This window comes from Rhopalosiphum maidis, chromosome 1 (genome assembly GCF_003676215.2).
Source record: "Rhopalosiphum maidis isolate BTI-1 chromosome 1, ASM367621v3, whole genome shotgun sequence".
Taxonomy (NCBI): domain Eukaryota; kingdom Metazoa; phylum Arthropoda; class Insecta; order Hemiptera; family Aphididae; genus Rhopalosiphum; species Rhopalosiphum maidis.
In genome coordinates this window covers 21,839,443-21,856,581 of record NC_040877.1, presented here as the reverse complement: position 1 = coordinate 21,856,581, position 17,139 = coordinate 21,839,443, and the positions used below count along the sequence as shown (strand labels likewise).

Sequence of the window (17,139 nt, the reverse complement as noted above, 5' to 3'; positions counted from 1 at the left end):
ATTTAATGTTACTTTTAATAATTAATATAGAGTAAAATATTATTGGATAACGTTGATTTTCACTTTTCATATAACTAGCTAGATCTAGCTGAAACTAGATTAATAGTTGAACATAGTTGTTTATCCTATCATTATTCATTTCTAATTGAATTGTAATGTAGTTCGTTATTTTAACTTAATGTTTTCATCTTATACAAGCGTACTAGTTATTTTTACGTTGTAAATATATTTTAAAAATAATTACTTTAATAATACTTAGTATGCAGACATTTATTTCAATACTAAGGTAAAATTCGTCAAAGTATGCTTACAAAAAACAATAATCCGCGTGTTTATGAAACTAAAAATGTTTGTATTTACTAACGACTAAATAGAGACTTTTAGGTGAAAATAAAATTAACTATTTTTAATTAATCAATAAAAAATAAATTGCCAGTATTTAATTGAAACAATTTGTTAAGTTAAATGACTTGACAATTTAAAATAATAATTGCGTTAACTAATAAAATGTATTTTATGAGACCTACATATATTAGGTATATAGACGCATAGCTACTGAGGTACTTATAATTTATGTTGAATAATATCGTAACATTACATTTAATTTGAAACTGAATAATATAATATCAATTATGCACGAGTATTCAAAAATGTATAAAAAAATTATAAATCCCCCTACACAGTTAATTTGGGCTGATTCCACCCCATTAATATTGGGTATTGAAAAATGATTATGAATGAAACTTGAATAATTTACCTGGTAATGAACAGAATATCTTTATTTCCAATTTCCAGAAAAGAGTATAGCTCAATATTAGAATGATTGTTCAACAAAAATATAAGCGTCGAACGTAACAAAACCCCTCAAATAAAAGCAGCTGCAGCATGCCAGTATTAGTAGACTTAAATTATAAATATATTATATAATATACATTATTATAATCTAAAATTAAAATTAACGTAACCAAGACTTTCTGAACTGAAAGAAAAAAATTCCCAAGAGAAATCACACTGTGATGGTCGTAGAGCAAAATAAACAAAGAAAAATAAAAACAATCTAAATATATAATATTATTGTACTATCAAATTACAAATAAATACTGCTGCGACGGTAAAAACGTTTGCGAATTTCGTCCACGCGCTCCGGCGACCATGCCGCTTGTCGATCACAATAAGTCAAGGTCGAAGTCTAGTGTCAAGATGACAAGATTGAAGAATCGGTGAATGTAATATTATGTAAGTATAAATATGCACTACGCAGTACCTACGTATTATAAACCTATTTATACAAAGTGATTCATCAAACATGCTCACCCCATCTTTTCTTTTATATTTTTTACATAATGAATTTATCCAAATCCTAATTTTTGGAATTTCAAATAATTATATTAACTAAATATACTCGAGGACAATATTTTTAATTATATATATATATATTATACCATTTAAGTAATGTCCTGTGTCAATATAAACTTACTTAATATTCCAAATAAAAACTTTTTTCTGTAAATTGCTAAGCCGGTACTTTTTTTAAAATGTTGATGTATTTAAATCAAAATTCAAACAAGTGATTTATGAATTTCTTAAATGTTTTTACCGAGGATAAGGTATAGTCCTTAAAAATAGTTTTACAAAAATAAAAAGTATAAGCAACATCGAATCTACTAGCTATTTGTTATACTTGGGTAATGTTTACAAGTTATAAAATGTTTTTAAATTAATATTAATTACTAATTTACTATAATTTTCTAATCATTATCAAGTCTTCTATATCTTAAACACATATAATAAACAATAATGGATCAATATTATCAATTATAAGTTAAATGATTCAAAAACTAAGTAATTTAAATTAATATGTACTATTATGTCGATATTTCCAACAAAAAAGCATCTGTTTAGGAATTTAGGTACATGAAAAAGGGTGATTCTCATTTAGAAAAGAAGTTAATATTGCCTTATTGCCTTTGACACTATACTTAAATTATATAAAAATAATTAAAATCACAGTCCTCAAATATATATAAAAATTCCAAAAATCGGGATTTAAATAAATTTATTACTAAAGGAAAAATAGGGGTAAGCATACTTAGGGAATTACGTATAGATGGTATAAAAATGCCATACGATAGAATTTGATAATAATCAATAATCAACGTAGTGCGTATCTTTATAATATCCAGAATATTTTACAGGTCAAGGGGTTGACATACCTAATGACTAATAATAATATTATCACCTGCATATCAGTTAAAAAATAATCATAGCATTATTGACATCCGACGGTAGGTCGATTTTCTAACGAGACATTTATCCGTAAAATATGTATTGTATTATAAATTTGTAACACATTATACTTATACTGAATACATAACTTATTTGTAGCCTTTTATAGACCCTGTATGACTTTAAAAAAGATTCCTGGATGATGAGGAACTATATTCATTAGGATGGAGGGTTACTCTACCGTAAGTACATCAAAAGTAAGCAATTACAACTCAATTACAATTTTTACCTATTTAATATAAAAAATTTTACCTATCGATCTTAACTACGGACGAAGTTATTTTATAATATATTTAGTTTTTAAATAGTTTTAGATGTTAACAGATATATATGGTTAAAAATATATATTAAAATATATATTTATATATATGGTGATTGGTGTAAAGTAGATTATAAATTAATTATAAATAATTTAATTTTCTATTGATTTATTATGAAAATAAAAATATATAGAACGCTAAAAATCAATTAATTTGTAATTGATTATATAAAGGTTTCTGAAATATTTTTAATAGACTAACTTGTTTTATCTATATATCAACTATTTCAAAAAAACATCACTACTGCATATAAAAAATCTATTTAAAAAGTTGTATAATTATGTATAGATAGTGTTTCTGACTTTAGTACTTATTACCTAATTGTAAATAAAATATATACGCCTACATTAACATCTATAGTTGGCTAATTACCTAAATATACTAATAGAGATTATGCTATAATATTTTTTTAATTTTACTTAAAAATATAAAAATTAAAAACCATATAAACTATATAATAATGCAAAAAAAAAATTTCCTACTTATACTAACCTACATAATGATAAAATGTATTTACTTATAAGTTATAACACAGCTTATATATACTTCTAAGTAGGTACACGCATCAATTTCTCAACTAATTGTATTTTGGTTATAACTATATAATCGTAAAGAAATGTTGAAAAAAAAATTTCACTAAGTACATTTTACACTACTTGCTAAGTGATTTCCAATAACTTGGAATTTGTATTAAACAATTTTTTACCACGTCTTCTCCTTCCCGTCAATCGACTCTTTATATTTGAGGTATAGTGTTATGGTGTAATATACACTTGTTATATTATTTTGCGAAAGTCGGAAAAAAGAAGACTGTCAATGACTGTGATCACGGTTGTAAGTGAATGTTGGCATTCACTTGGTAGGTTTTCGAACCGGTGCGTATCTGATCAATTTAGACATTCTTTAAAATTTAATCACGTTTTCCGCGTGCGAAATAAAAACCAAAAATACAATGACAATAATATTTTATTAAATGTGTTGTGAAAAAAAAAATAAAAAGTCACGATACATTTATATTATATTTATATATAAAGTATACATAGGTACCTACTATTAGTTATTACAACACTTATACCTACCTATCTACCTATATACTTATTGTAATCCTACTATTTGACTATATATAATATTATTTTAATATTTTTTGGATCACGCGCTGTGTGGTACTGCTGTGCAATGTGCAGTATAATTATATAATTATTATAATAGGCACGCATAGTTATAATCGTGTCAGTGATGTTTATTATTCGCTTGACACGATGTTGTATTGGTGTATGGGATATATATATTATATATAAGTACCTACGCAAAAATGTTTACACCGCACACAATTCATACGTCATACCTGATATATTATAGTTACTGCAGTTTGGGTCATGGTTTTAAAATTATGTACTGCTGTTATGGAATAGTGGAATACCTATGTATACATTATGTAGTTAGTACGACCAATGGCGTGTGATGTATGCGATGTTGCATTTTTATTTTGTTAAGTATTATTATACCTATTTATACCTATACTATAACAAAAATGTGTTGTCACCATGGTTCAGATCGATTCATGATTGTATCATATATTCGTATTCGTTAGATACATAATATAGATACAGCCGTATACTATTATTTGTTAAGTACTATAGTTATACTGATTTCGAAATGCTTAAAACTAGGTAGGCACTAAGTGCTTGATAATTTTAAGTAATCATCTCTATATAGGTTCGTTTATCATTATATATTAATATCACCATGTCTACAGGTAAACCGAAACGAAAAACATTGCTAATTTAATATACGTTCAAACTGCAGTTCAGGCGTTTTTCTTATATAGTGTAGGTATACTGTGTATACTCGAAAAGTAGACATTTGACTAGGAAAAAAATAATTTCTTGACAAGTGACTTCTTTTTTTCGAGTAGTTGTATCTATCACAACTAAAGCAAGGACTACAGAAGTATGATTTTAACCTCAATAATTATATTATTCATTGTGTAATTATACGAAAAATGTATACAAAACTATCATAAAAATATAGAATAATAATACATGTACACAGGGTCGTATTCAGGACGGGTTTCTAGGGTTATATCCGGAGCCTGACCCTAAGCCTATTTTTAAGGGACCCAAACCCAAAAAAAAATGAGACCTGACTCTAAAAAAAGAGTACTCGAAAGATTTAGTTTTCGTGGGACCTGAAAAAGTTGAATACGACCCTACTGTACAATATACATTCATAGTTTCCAACGCCAAAGTGGCTGAAGCTTATATGGCTAAATCCAAAATATATATATGCACAAAATAAATGCACATAGCTAATCTCAAAAATTTAAATCCTAATACCCTAAATATGCCTAAATACAGCACACATTCTTCTGTTTACATTAGGATTAAGATCTAACCTATACAGATAACTTTTTCCATTAAACGGTTAGTCAAACGCCAAAGTATTACAAGTGAAGTGAAGTGCCAAATCCGTTAACTGTTAGGTTCGGTTGAGACACTTGTATATTATATATTATACAAGAATATTAAATTAAATCAAACTTAACTTTAAGATATGTTTTTAGCATTCCTACATAGCTACATACAATGTACTCTACCGATATTTCCTCTTTCATTTGTGCATGATACAGATCTGATGTACTCAAATTATTCATTAGTTTCAAAACGATGTGTGTGTATTTTTTTTTATTTATGTGTATTAGTATCACTATACTACTATAGTCTATAGTGATAAAAGTAAGGGAGTGTTGTAGGAGGTATAATTTTTTTAGTCTCTGGACGGATCGATGAATGTATTAATTGTATTATTTGTATTCATGTAATGATGTATGTGTTTTTTTACATACTTATGTAGTTATGTATATTGTATATACGATAAATAGTCGAAAAACTTCAATTTTCAGCTTTGAGGATAAAGAGTTGGATCTATAGTTTGTATTTTACTTATTTTAGAAAAATTAAAATTAAAAATTTCCTTTATTTTTAAAATAATTGGGAAAAAAAGAATTATGGAATTACAGGAATTTTCATGCAAATTTGATTTTGATCAAATCAATTTTCTTTTGTAGTGTAACTCGAATAGAAAACGATTAACCATAGATACTTGAAATTTTCACAAAATGCTTATATGATCATTTCCTATGTTTAATATAATTTGAAGAATATTTCAACTCTTTTTAAACTATTTATAGACATTTTAAAATGTTCATGTTTTAGTTTTTTTTATAAATATTGGTAAAAAATTATTCTAGATAAAATAATATTTGAAAATTTAATGAAAGATTCCTCATAAGTTGTTCGATTAAAGAATATCTAACATTTATAATTAAAATAATTTTTATACGCATTTAAAATTTAAATCTTTATAAAATTCATCATTATCTCGATGATTAGAAATTATTTTATAATTAGAAACTTGTAAAAAATGTTTCTGTCTATATCTAAAATTTAAAAATTTTGAATACACATGTTTTGAAACCTATATTAAAAAAAAAATGGTTCTGCTCAGAATCTAAAACAATTCAATTGTTTGCCTAGGCAGAACTACGGCCTGGTTCAACTAGGCCATAGCCCAGACTAATTGGCTCCGTTTAATGTATACTTTTGCTAAGAACATATTATTTTTAATGTAATGAAATAAATTAGGTATAGATGCGAAAATAATTTGAGAAATTAATTTTACACAATAAATTGTTTAAATATTTAAAATATATTTAGTATCCGTATTATTTCACATGTAAGGTTTAAATTTAATTTAAGTGATACAATTTTAGATTTATGACATCAATAATTACTTATGTTATACATTTGTACTGTAATAAAAAACATTGGTGTTCTCTATCGTCCTCCACCCTTTCTTTTGGGTATTATAGGTGCAAAATGACTCTCATGAGTCCAGTCTAATTAAAATGTCTATTTCCGCCTATGATTTTTTTGTATTAAGTATTTAAATATATTGACATTTGTATATTTTTATACTTCAACCGCCATCATTCAATGAATGACATTGAAATTTTTGAATTGCCTTTTTTTGTCAATACACGTAATCATGTTTTGTACTTAAAATAAATCTGTTTTAAAAAGTGTTGGTGTTTCCATAAGGGCATATGATATTAATTATCAGCAATAATGCCATAATGGATATAGATATACTTGCTAATACCATGAATAGGTACCCAACATTTAAAGTACTATAACTTCAGAATCCTACAACAGGTCTTAGTACGCAGATTAAAATATCATGCAGGTACTTATTCATATGACGTCTATGTAATATCTTATAATTGATTAACATAATTAATAATTATGTTATATTTTTTATTTTTGAAAGAGCTAGCCAAGCATCCTACATATTCAACACCTACGTAATAACAAGTATCATATTAATACTTAATTTAATTGTTGATACGTATAACATGACGTAAATACGCCAATAATACTAATTATTTATCATATCATTGAGGAAGTAAACTTTCAATAAAATAAATGTTTTTTATTTTATTTTATTTTTATACACTTATGTAAGATCAGAAATAATTTAATGAATTACGGAAAACCTTATTATTTGATAAGATAATGGAACCGAGCTCGATTTAATTGTTCTGCAGTTATTAAAATAATAGGTGCCTAATAAGTAATAAATAATAAACCATAAAAATTACTATCGACTTATTCAAACAAAAACAAAATATAAACGTTTTTAAGTTAATTTGCTTATAATATTATTGTTGTAATTTGTAAGTACTTGGTTGTATAGGCATGTAGTTATTGTGTATAATATATTATCAATTTATCTTAAATCGTTGGCATAAAAAACTTTTTCTTCATAAAGTTACCTATTTACAAAACTATTAAAAACCAACTCTGCGACAAAAAGTTACCATGTAAATTTTAAACCATATAGCCAAAAAGGTAATAAAATAATATACTTATTATTATGCTATAATAATTAAAGGTAGTAGTATTATAATTACGGTATATTTTAATTGAACTCTACACGCGGTTATGATGAAAATCAATTTCATAGTTCTGAAAAAATAACTTGCACGATTAAATTGCAGGTTTAGAAAGCAAGGATAAATATATAAGAGTATAAGACTCTATAATAGAGTGCATAAATGATCAATATTGAATGTTAATATGTCATCACTAGGTACGGATTAGACTACGATGAGGTCATTATATTAAATTATTCTGTATATTTATGAATATATGTTATAATTTACATCAAACAAGGAGAAAAGTACTAGGAAATATCAAATGACTGATGAGTAGTAGTACTACTACTTACCTACAACGAGAATTTTATGTCTTAACATAGAGGCATTATAAAGCAATACGAAACCCCTGTAATAAATTATACGGATAATAATATTTTCAAGGAAATGTGCCATCTAATTAGTAAAATCCTCAGAGATATTTGGAACAACCTAGAAGAATATAAATCATACTAGATAGATATATTATTATTTATTGTGTACACATAACACTGAGTTATATATTAAATTAAAATAATTAAATAATATTATATATATATATATTAAAACGATAAGATATGCTGTTATAAATAATGTCGATTGACAATATTATGTATTTATGTCATAAACTTCTGTTTTCAAAATGGAATGGATTCAAATTCCTGTACAAGGAAAGTCCTTAATATAATTCGAAAGAAGTAGTAATAAGCATAATGGGTATATATATATTAAATATAAACAGATATCTATTAAATAATTAAATCTTAATCATAAATATAGTTACTAATTTAAATATATAAAAGGTAAACGTGACTGACTGACCGATTTATTAACAAACAGCTCAAACCAATGAATGGATCGGGCTAAAATTTGGCACACAGATAGCTATGACGCAAGCATTCACTAAGAAAAGATTTTTAAAATATCAACCCCTAAAAAGATGAAATATCCTATTGTATGGAAAAAATACAGTCTAACCCGAGCAATGCTGTACAATACAGCTAGTAGGTAATTACTAATTAGTATAGTATATAACAGGGGTAGCAAACCTTTTCGGAGTGAAGTGCCAAGTTTTTCCAGTCAAAGTTTTAAAAAGTTTTCACATGACCAAAGGAAATTATATTTTCTAAGGATAAAAATAAAGTCACAGATTTATTATATATTATTTTATTAAGTGTAGGTACACCTTTTTCTGTAATTATAATTTTTTAAATGTTTATAATTTATTTCTTTACAACAGCTATAATCAAAACTTTATAAATAGCATAATTTTTAATATTTTCAATTTTTTTCCGTGTCATTGAAATTTTATCAACGTGCCACCTTTGGCACGTGTGCTGTAGTTCGCCACTCCTACTATATGGGTATACGGTATACTGTTCCTAACTCACGTTTTATTTCTTAAGATTTTCTTTTTATAACACGATTTTGTTTTAACCATTTTAATTTTAATAGGTTATGGGCAGGATCTATTTTTTCTGGATTTTTTACCAATACAAATTTACAAATTATACATACAACTATATGAGATATGAAATTAATAACATAAATATTAATAAGATCATAAAGTGCAGAAGGTATTTCTCAAATAGATACCTAATACTCGAGAATCTAAAAATATGTTCGATGCGCGTAAATAAATTTTAAACTACGTAGGCAATAGGCATAATATACATTTTTAGCTTGTTGTACGCAATTTTAAAGTATTTTAATGAAATTCGAGTGCACTTTACGGTAGGTAGATATTTTTAAATTAAGTATGAAACAATCAATGAGATAAGATAAAAAGTTTAAAATAGTCTTTGAACTTAAAATATATATTCATACTAGGTTATTTTAACGTATTAAAATACCTACAAATGATACTTATTTTGAAAAGTATATAAATATATAATACGTACTAAAAATTTGAATATTCAGTAAAATAAAATATTCAAGTATAAATACAGATTACTTATTCAGATACTTTCAAATACTTTTGACTTGTTTTATTTTATAAATTAACCGTTTCAACATTTTTTACCATTTTCATACATAACAATATAACATTATAATTGTATAGAACATTTTCCCTCGATTATTTGGTATAACGTATAACTATAATTTATACTCCTTTATTATTTTTTCTAACAAAGTATTTGTATAAGTTACATAAAAAAATAAAAATACTTATAATACATATACAAAAATTCTAAGTTTACTTCAATTTATTTTTTTATTATTTTACGCAATATAATTTAAAATAGGAAATATATAAACTAAAAAGAAAAATTATAGGCACCTATTTGAAAATTAGTATATAACTATAAAATACAGATACTCGTACTTTGAGAAAGCATTTAAAATATTTTGTTCGAGTATTTTTTTTCAGAATCTATGGACCCATTTTTTAATTTAAAAATAATAATATAAATTTATGTTTATTCTTTTAATAATAATGAATTGCTACAATTTTAATATTGGCCATCACATAGTACCTAGTTACAATTTTTAAATTAGGTATAATATAAAAATATGTATAATGTTTACGTTATTCATTTCCAAATTAACTAGGTGTGTTGTGTAATAACGACATTGTTAATACTGAAATCTATTGACACACATAAGCAATTGCGTTAACTAAAATGAATATGTATTAATTTTACAGAATGATCAAATAGAGTTAAATTCGAATATTATCTTTTTTTAACCCGAACACATTTAGAACATTTTAATTTAGATAACTAGTGTAGTTAGACAAATCCCCACGTAACTCTTGCGTAGGTATAGTATTTTTTTTTCTGTGAGAACTAAGAAGCTAATAATAATTTAAATAATAACACAAATTAATAACAAAATAAAAATGTCAAATAATTTTTAATTTTTCGAATATGTACTAAGTAGAATGAAACTACTAAACTAAGTTCTAACGATCAAAAATTAAAATGTATATAATTTACATAATTAACTATTAAGTATAGGTAGGTACTAGGTAGGTACCAGTGATGACTAATGAACATATAACAGTTAACAGTTACTTCTTGTTTTTGTTATACTGTTATATTATTAAGGTAAATGGTAACAGTGCTTTACTTAACAGTACCTACTTACATGGCCAGGGACGTACACAGGGGGGTGTTTTGGGTGTTCAAATACCCTCCGAAATATTTGAGTTTTTGCATGGTTATTTACTTATTCAATTTTAATGTTAATTTTTTTATATCAATGTTTGTATTTAAAAAAAGTATTTAAGTATACCTAATTTTCATAATATTTTTTTGTAGATTTATTAAAAAAAGTTCTACTTTTCAATAACTGATTTTCAAAATCACCCCCCAAAACTTTTTTCTGTGTACGTCCCTGTACATGACTACATAAGAAATGTTCATGTCATAAATCATAATATAAATTGTTTGTTTTAAATCCTTTGACCAATCATACATGTAATTTGTGTCAAAATGAATAAACATATTATATTGTTTTTTAAGATAATTTGATGTAAATAGGCTACACTTGCAATTAAATCCGCTCTTGAGTATAGTGATTGCAAATACCATTAGGCAATAACTGAAGTAAAATAGGTATGAAAAACTATTGAAATGTGTAACATTTAAAAAAAAAATAATTTAATTGTAATTTATTATGTTGACTTATAACAATATTTTTAAATTACAAAATAACTATTGCAAATATATATATATAGTTAGTATTGGAATTTTAAGCAGTCTTTTTAAACTTTTATATCGACACACAGCTGCTCCCCTCTCTCCAAGTTATCCAAGTGCCTACCTATGACTATCATATGAAATTGTATCGTATAATCTAACCACCCCCCACCCCAATTGACATTTATTCTAAATTGTATTAACAAAATTAATATGAAACATTTTGTGACCTTTACATCCCCCCCCCAATGAAAAATCCTAGATTCGTCACTGGTAGGAGTACTAATCAAATCATATTTTTTTTACTACAGAAGACATTACCTATATAATATATATATATATATATATATGTATATTTTAACATTACTTTATAGGTATTAGGTACAATAAATGCATACAATATGAATATAAAATGAATATGCACACACGAGGAATACATTTTTAATTTAATACAAGTTATTTATAGGTAGACTACAAAAATACTTTAAAATCACTTTTTAATAGGATTTTTAATAAAAAAAAACTAACATTATATAATATACACATTACTTTTAGGTATAAAAAAATAAAAATAAATGTTCTATAAATCTAAATAGAAGGAAAGCAGGTATTACTATACTATAAGGTATTGCATAACTCATTATTACAACTTGCGTTCAGTGGTGTGTCTAGCACAAAATAATTGAGTAGGCCAGTTTTGTTCTGTAGCGTGTAAATGTGTTTGATACTACTAGGGAAGATTTGTCCTATATCATATGGAATATGGGTATGAAAATAATATTCAATTATAAATATTAATGATATTAATAGTGACATTTTTATTTTTGATAAAAATAAACCACAGTTAAATAAAAATTGGGTAGGCCTGGGCCTAGTCGGCCCTAGTTTACCCTGTAAACACACCACTGCTTGCGTTTCAAATTTATTAAAGAGTAGGTAATTTGCATAAAAATATTAAATTATCATGTACAACAATTTATAGAAAATTAATTATGATTAAATGTAATATGATTTAATGTTTAAGTCTTACATTTTAAAGATGGATGAAATTTTTTTTAAATAAATTATACTAAATAAAAGTAAAAATTAATTAATCTATTCATTAATTCAAATATATAACCTAATTTTTAAATAATTATTCACTTAGAAACTATCAATAATAAACATTTTAAAAATATATATATATATATTATAAATTGAAGAGAGTAGACGCAAATTGACAACAGTTTTAAAACCAAATAAACTTGAAAATCTTTTCTTGTTATTGATTTAATTTTAATAAGACTTTCCCAAAATTCATTCTTTTTGCCAATATTGTCTGAGCTTCAATAACCTAAAGAAATGTAATAATACAACTATAGATAAATGTTTGAAAGCATAAGCATAAACATAAAACACAAAACTATCAAACTATCATGTATGATTGTAAAATTAAATTAAAATGTTTAGTTTTAATTCATAATAACAATAGTTATACTTGATAAGTAGTATAAGTACTAAGACACTAAAGACTAAGTAGGGTGAGAATGTTTTTAAAATAAAAATATCTGCTGATTTTTAAGTTTTAATAACATTATTACTTTTTTTCTTGGTAAAGTTTTTAAAAAAGGTTCTTTGAAATTTGAGATTTAAGAAAAATGACCTACAATATTCCCACATTGATAGTAAAACGCAACGATTAGAATCATGAGTGTATCATTGTGTAAATAGACCGATAATATTTAATAACTATTAAACTATGTGAACATTATACTATTATATAATCATGCATAATTGTATGAGAGGAGATATTATGAAAGTTGTTGTCAATTTATTCTAAATTTAGAAACAATGACCTATAATATATATTTTTTTTTTGTTAAAAATCAAAAAAATGCACCTACAACTACAGTTATCTAAAAATAGAAAAACTACTAACTGCTTTTACGTCATACTAATTATCAAACTGGCATAAAATTTTATCCGCAATATGCATTATTAAATAAAAAAATGTGTGGTCAAAAGCATTCTATCCTTAGTTATAAGTTTGATTTATAATGAACATGTTTGTATGCATTTTTCTTACTCACATTATTAAATGGTAAGATCTCATAAATTATTGGTTTTATTAATTTATTCTTTAACATTTTGAATAATTCTTCCATGATATAATGAATTTTGTTTGGGTTAGAATCAAACAGCAAACCCAAATGAAGACCACTAATAGTGATATTTTGTTCTATTATTGTTTGAGGGATCAAGTTTTTTGTTTGCCACTTCATAGCTAATGACCTTACAATTTGTAATGTTTCTCCATTAATATAACAACTACCACCTAAAATAAAAAATATATTTATGAAATACGAGTATAAATAATAAAAATAAATTATTAGTTTTTAAATTTGCCTAATATACTTATACTTATTAGGTAGTCTATAGTTCTATTATTTATACAGTACACACTCAGTAAGTAAATTAATAAATATTAGTGATCAGATCAGTTTCCTATTCTGATTAAAATTTCCTATTGCCAAGAAATTTACTACACAGAGTATATCTTATATTGCAGTCTACAGCTATTTAGGTTGTTACTTGTGTCACTTTATTTGGTATAAAGTTTATATTATTTTAATTATAATAACCTACCAATGATAACTAAACGACCACAAGGCTTAAGTAATTTTTGACTAATCTCAATATTTGGTCCACCAATACTATCTATAATTAAGTCATAACCCTGTGGTGATACATTTTTAGCTAATGTCTCATAGTTTTCATGGTGTAGCACATGAGAAACTCCATTTTCTTTTAGTTGTTCATGTTTGGATGCTGAAGAGGTTCCAACAACAACTACATCTTTCACAGTTTTTGCTAATTGAGTTGCAGCACACCCAACACCTCCTATAAAATAAAAATCACATTTAAAATTCATAATGATAAAATGAAGGTAAGTACTATTCTTTCTATATAATATTATATATACATATAGAAATGCCTTTTTTTTAAATCCTTAATACCCGCAATTGAATGTATAAGAACAGTATCTCCGGGTTGTAAATTGCCCATGGTAAAAATACTCAAGTATGCAGTCAAATAATTGGCAGGTAGAGCAACAGCATCTTGACCACTAACACCCTCCGGAACTAAAAAACAATTATTTGCTGGGACTACAACCTTTTCTCCAAACAGTCCTCCTGTCCAAACATAACACACTACTCGGTCTCCATACTGTATAAAAATCAATAAGAAATGAATCTCATTAAAATAAAGTTTAAAGTTGCAGCCAAGGTTGCAGGATATTATTAATGTAAATTTGTTTTGAATTTATTGATATAAGACAACATATTTAAACAACAATAATTATCATTATTTTATTTTATTTTTTTAACAATTAAATATCTTTACAATCTGTATTAATAAATACAATTAGTAAAAAGACTGACATTTACAGTCACCTACAACACAGGATGACATGATCAAAAGGGGATACCTACAACACTACTTCAAATCAATAATTATGATAAAAAAATAACATACAGCAATGAATAACTTTATAATTTTTTATTACTTGAAAACTGTTCACTTCATTTCCAATAGCTTCTATTGTGCCATAACATTCTGCTCCAAGCACACGTGGAGTTTTTAGCTGACGTAGAAAACCTTGTCTAGTATATATATCACTAAAGTTGACACCACATAATTGAACTTTAACACATACACTTGTTGATCCTAAAAATTCAAGTGGCCAACATCTTGTCTAAAATAAATTAGATTTAAAATATATAAATAATATATTATCAAATAAATTTTATAATTTATTTTACATTATCTTAGATAGATGTATGAATTTTAAATTTCAATTTGAATAATAACCAAAATAGTATTATATCTGAGTCCAAAAGTAGAAATATGTACTAAATTAATTATATTAGATAATTAATATAAATTACTAAGTACCTACCAACCAATTATTAAATAATTTTCATATAGAAGTATATAGGTAATAGTTAAAATAGGCAAGTACCTACCAACTAGTATTTAAGTAAACATATTAGACACCTACACTAATAACTTAGGCACCTATACTATACTATTCATAAATTATACTTACTTTTATTTTATCGTACCCGCCATAACCTTCCAACACAATACATTTAACCTGTTCAGTCTGTTTGACATTATTCATTTTTTAATGTTTTTACGATATTTAATATTTTTAATGCTTTTTACAAATTACAACGGCCAGTGTCAGCTGGTAGGCAGTAACTACTATATTCCTATAATATTATCAGATTATCTTATATTTTTATCCAAAAAGATAAAAATCATACGCATGGTTTATCTCTAGTTCTATGAACATATTCGTTATTCGATGATTTGAACATTTCGTACAATATTGATTATGATTTTTTGAGTTGATACTTGATAGTTTTTTATTCAAACTAAACCAAAGACCGTGATTTATGCTATCGCCTATTACTATTATGAATATTATAATGAAGCAAAAAACATGGCTGTAAATAGATGCATTATGCATAGAGCCCTGACAAGACGTAACTGTTGAATAATCAAACAGGTCAGGATACGTTAATAAGTATAAGGTACCTTACATGTTACATTTATACACCGCTATTTATATATTTTATTATGAATTACGATTTTGTAATTCTGTATGTATAAATTATCTGAATATATTTAACGTCAAAAAAAATTTGAATTTTTTTTTAAATTGTAATAAAAGAATCGTATTTTATGTTTACAAATAAACATACATCTACTCACGATCTTCTCTAGTTCTCTACATCGTGCTCGTGCATCTATTTAACCCCTACAGTTATTTAATACTTTTATTCTATAAAGGTGTTTTATATACCTACCTATTTGTTTAGTTATTTCTACTTTGAGCTCAAATGTCCCATAAAACTTCAAAACAAGCATGTATTAATAAATTATACACTGAACAATTCACTTAATATAAGTACAGGGTGATTTTTCTTCTATACACTACATCACTACTCAGTGGCGTTGTCAGCTTTTTTGGAAAGGAGGGGGATATTCATTTTTGACTTGTCACAGACCTTAAATTTTTTTTCATGTAGATAATGTCTAATACAGTGTTTCCCAACTGGTGTTCCGCGGAACTTAAGGGTTTCGTCAGCCGGTGCCAAGGGTTCCGTGAGAAATTTGAGAAATTATTAATTAATTAATTATATATTTGATTTAAATTATGACTTGAACATAAAAAAGCCCCAAAAATTATATATGGGTTCCACAAATGTTCAAGCTCCTACAGAGATTCCACGAGTAAAAGAAGTTAAGGATATGACACCCTGATCCCCCCTCCGTGAGCACGTCACTATCACTACCTAGTACCTACTCATTATTTTCAAAAAAATTAACATTTTTTTAATATAATTTTCAGTCAAAATAAAACAACATTTTTACTTTTTTGAACGACAAAATAAATTTTTAAATTCATATTCTGAAGCAGAATATTTTTTGTGGAGTACTTCGATACATAAAAATCTAACTTTAGACGAGTAGTTTAAAAGTATTTAAAGTACCTATAGTTAATCGGAGTGGAATGGTATGGAGATCCTGGAATAGGTACTCCACAAAATGTTTGCCTACTACTCCGCTCCTATAAACTTTAAATACTTAAGTATTTACTGCTTATAACTCATAAACTATTCATCTGAATTTTGGCTCATGATAAAAGAATCACTATTCATTAATCCCGGATAAAAGAAAAATTAAGGACTGATTAAATAGTTATCTTGCGCCGATTTTTTTTCATATTCTATCGCTGAATAAATATGTTACAACATACTAGCACCTAGTTGCTAATACTTACCTACTACTTAGTAATAAGCGTCAATTAATTAAAGTTAACGTTGAATTAAAGTTGAGGTGAAATGGTGTATTCTTAGTTTTT

The 17,139-nt window shown here is 25.7% G+C and overlaps 1 protein-coding gene across 2 annotated transcripts; it reads right to left on the bottom strand.

Annotated features, from left to right (window-relative positions):
- Window positions 1-12,421: 12,421 nt before the first annotated feature.
- Window positions 12,422-16,098, bottom strand: LOC113549100 (synaptic vesicle membrane protein VAT-1 homolog). 2 transcript variants are annotated; one of them, XM_026950260.1, is made up of 7 exons: window positions 16,082-16,098; window positions 15,316-15,481; window positions 14,773-14,961; window positions 14,222-14,432; window positions 13,851-14,105; window positions 13,295-13,539; window positions 12,422-12,558 (listed from the first exon to the last, which is right to left on the bottom strand). In XM_026950260.1, exons 2-7 carry the CDS (start codon window positions 15,388-15,390, stop codon window positions 12,487-12,489), a joined length of 1,047 nt encoding a protein of 348 aa, XP_026806061.1. In that variant the 5' UTR covers window positions 15,391-15,481; window positions 16,082-16,098; the 3' UTR covers window positions 12,422-12,486. The 2 variants fall into 2 exon arrangements, with proteins under 2 accessions (XP_026806061.1, XP_026806062.1); XM_026950261.1 differs by lacking the exons at window positions 13,295-13,539; window positions 16,082-16,098 and having other exon boundaries at window positions 12,436-12,558; window positions 15,316-15,629.
- Between the last annotated feature and the right edge of the window lie 1,041 nt (window positions 16,099-17,139).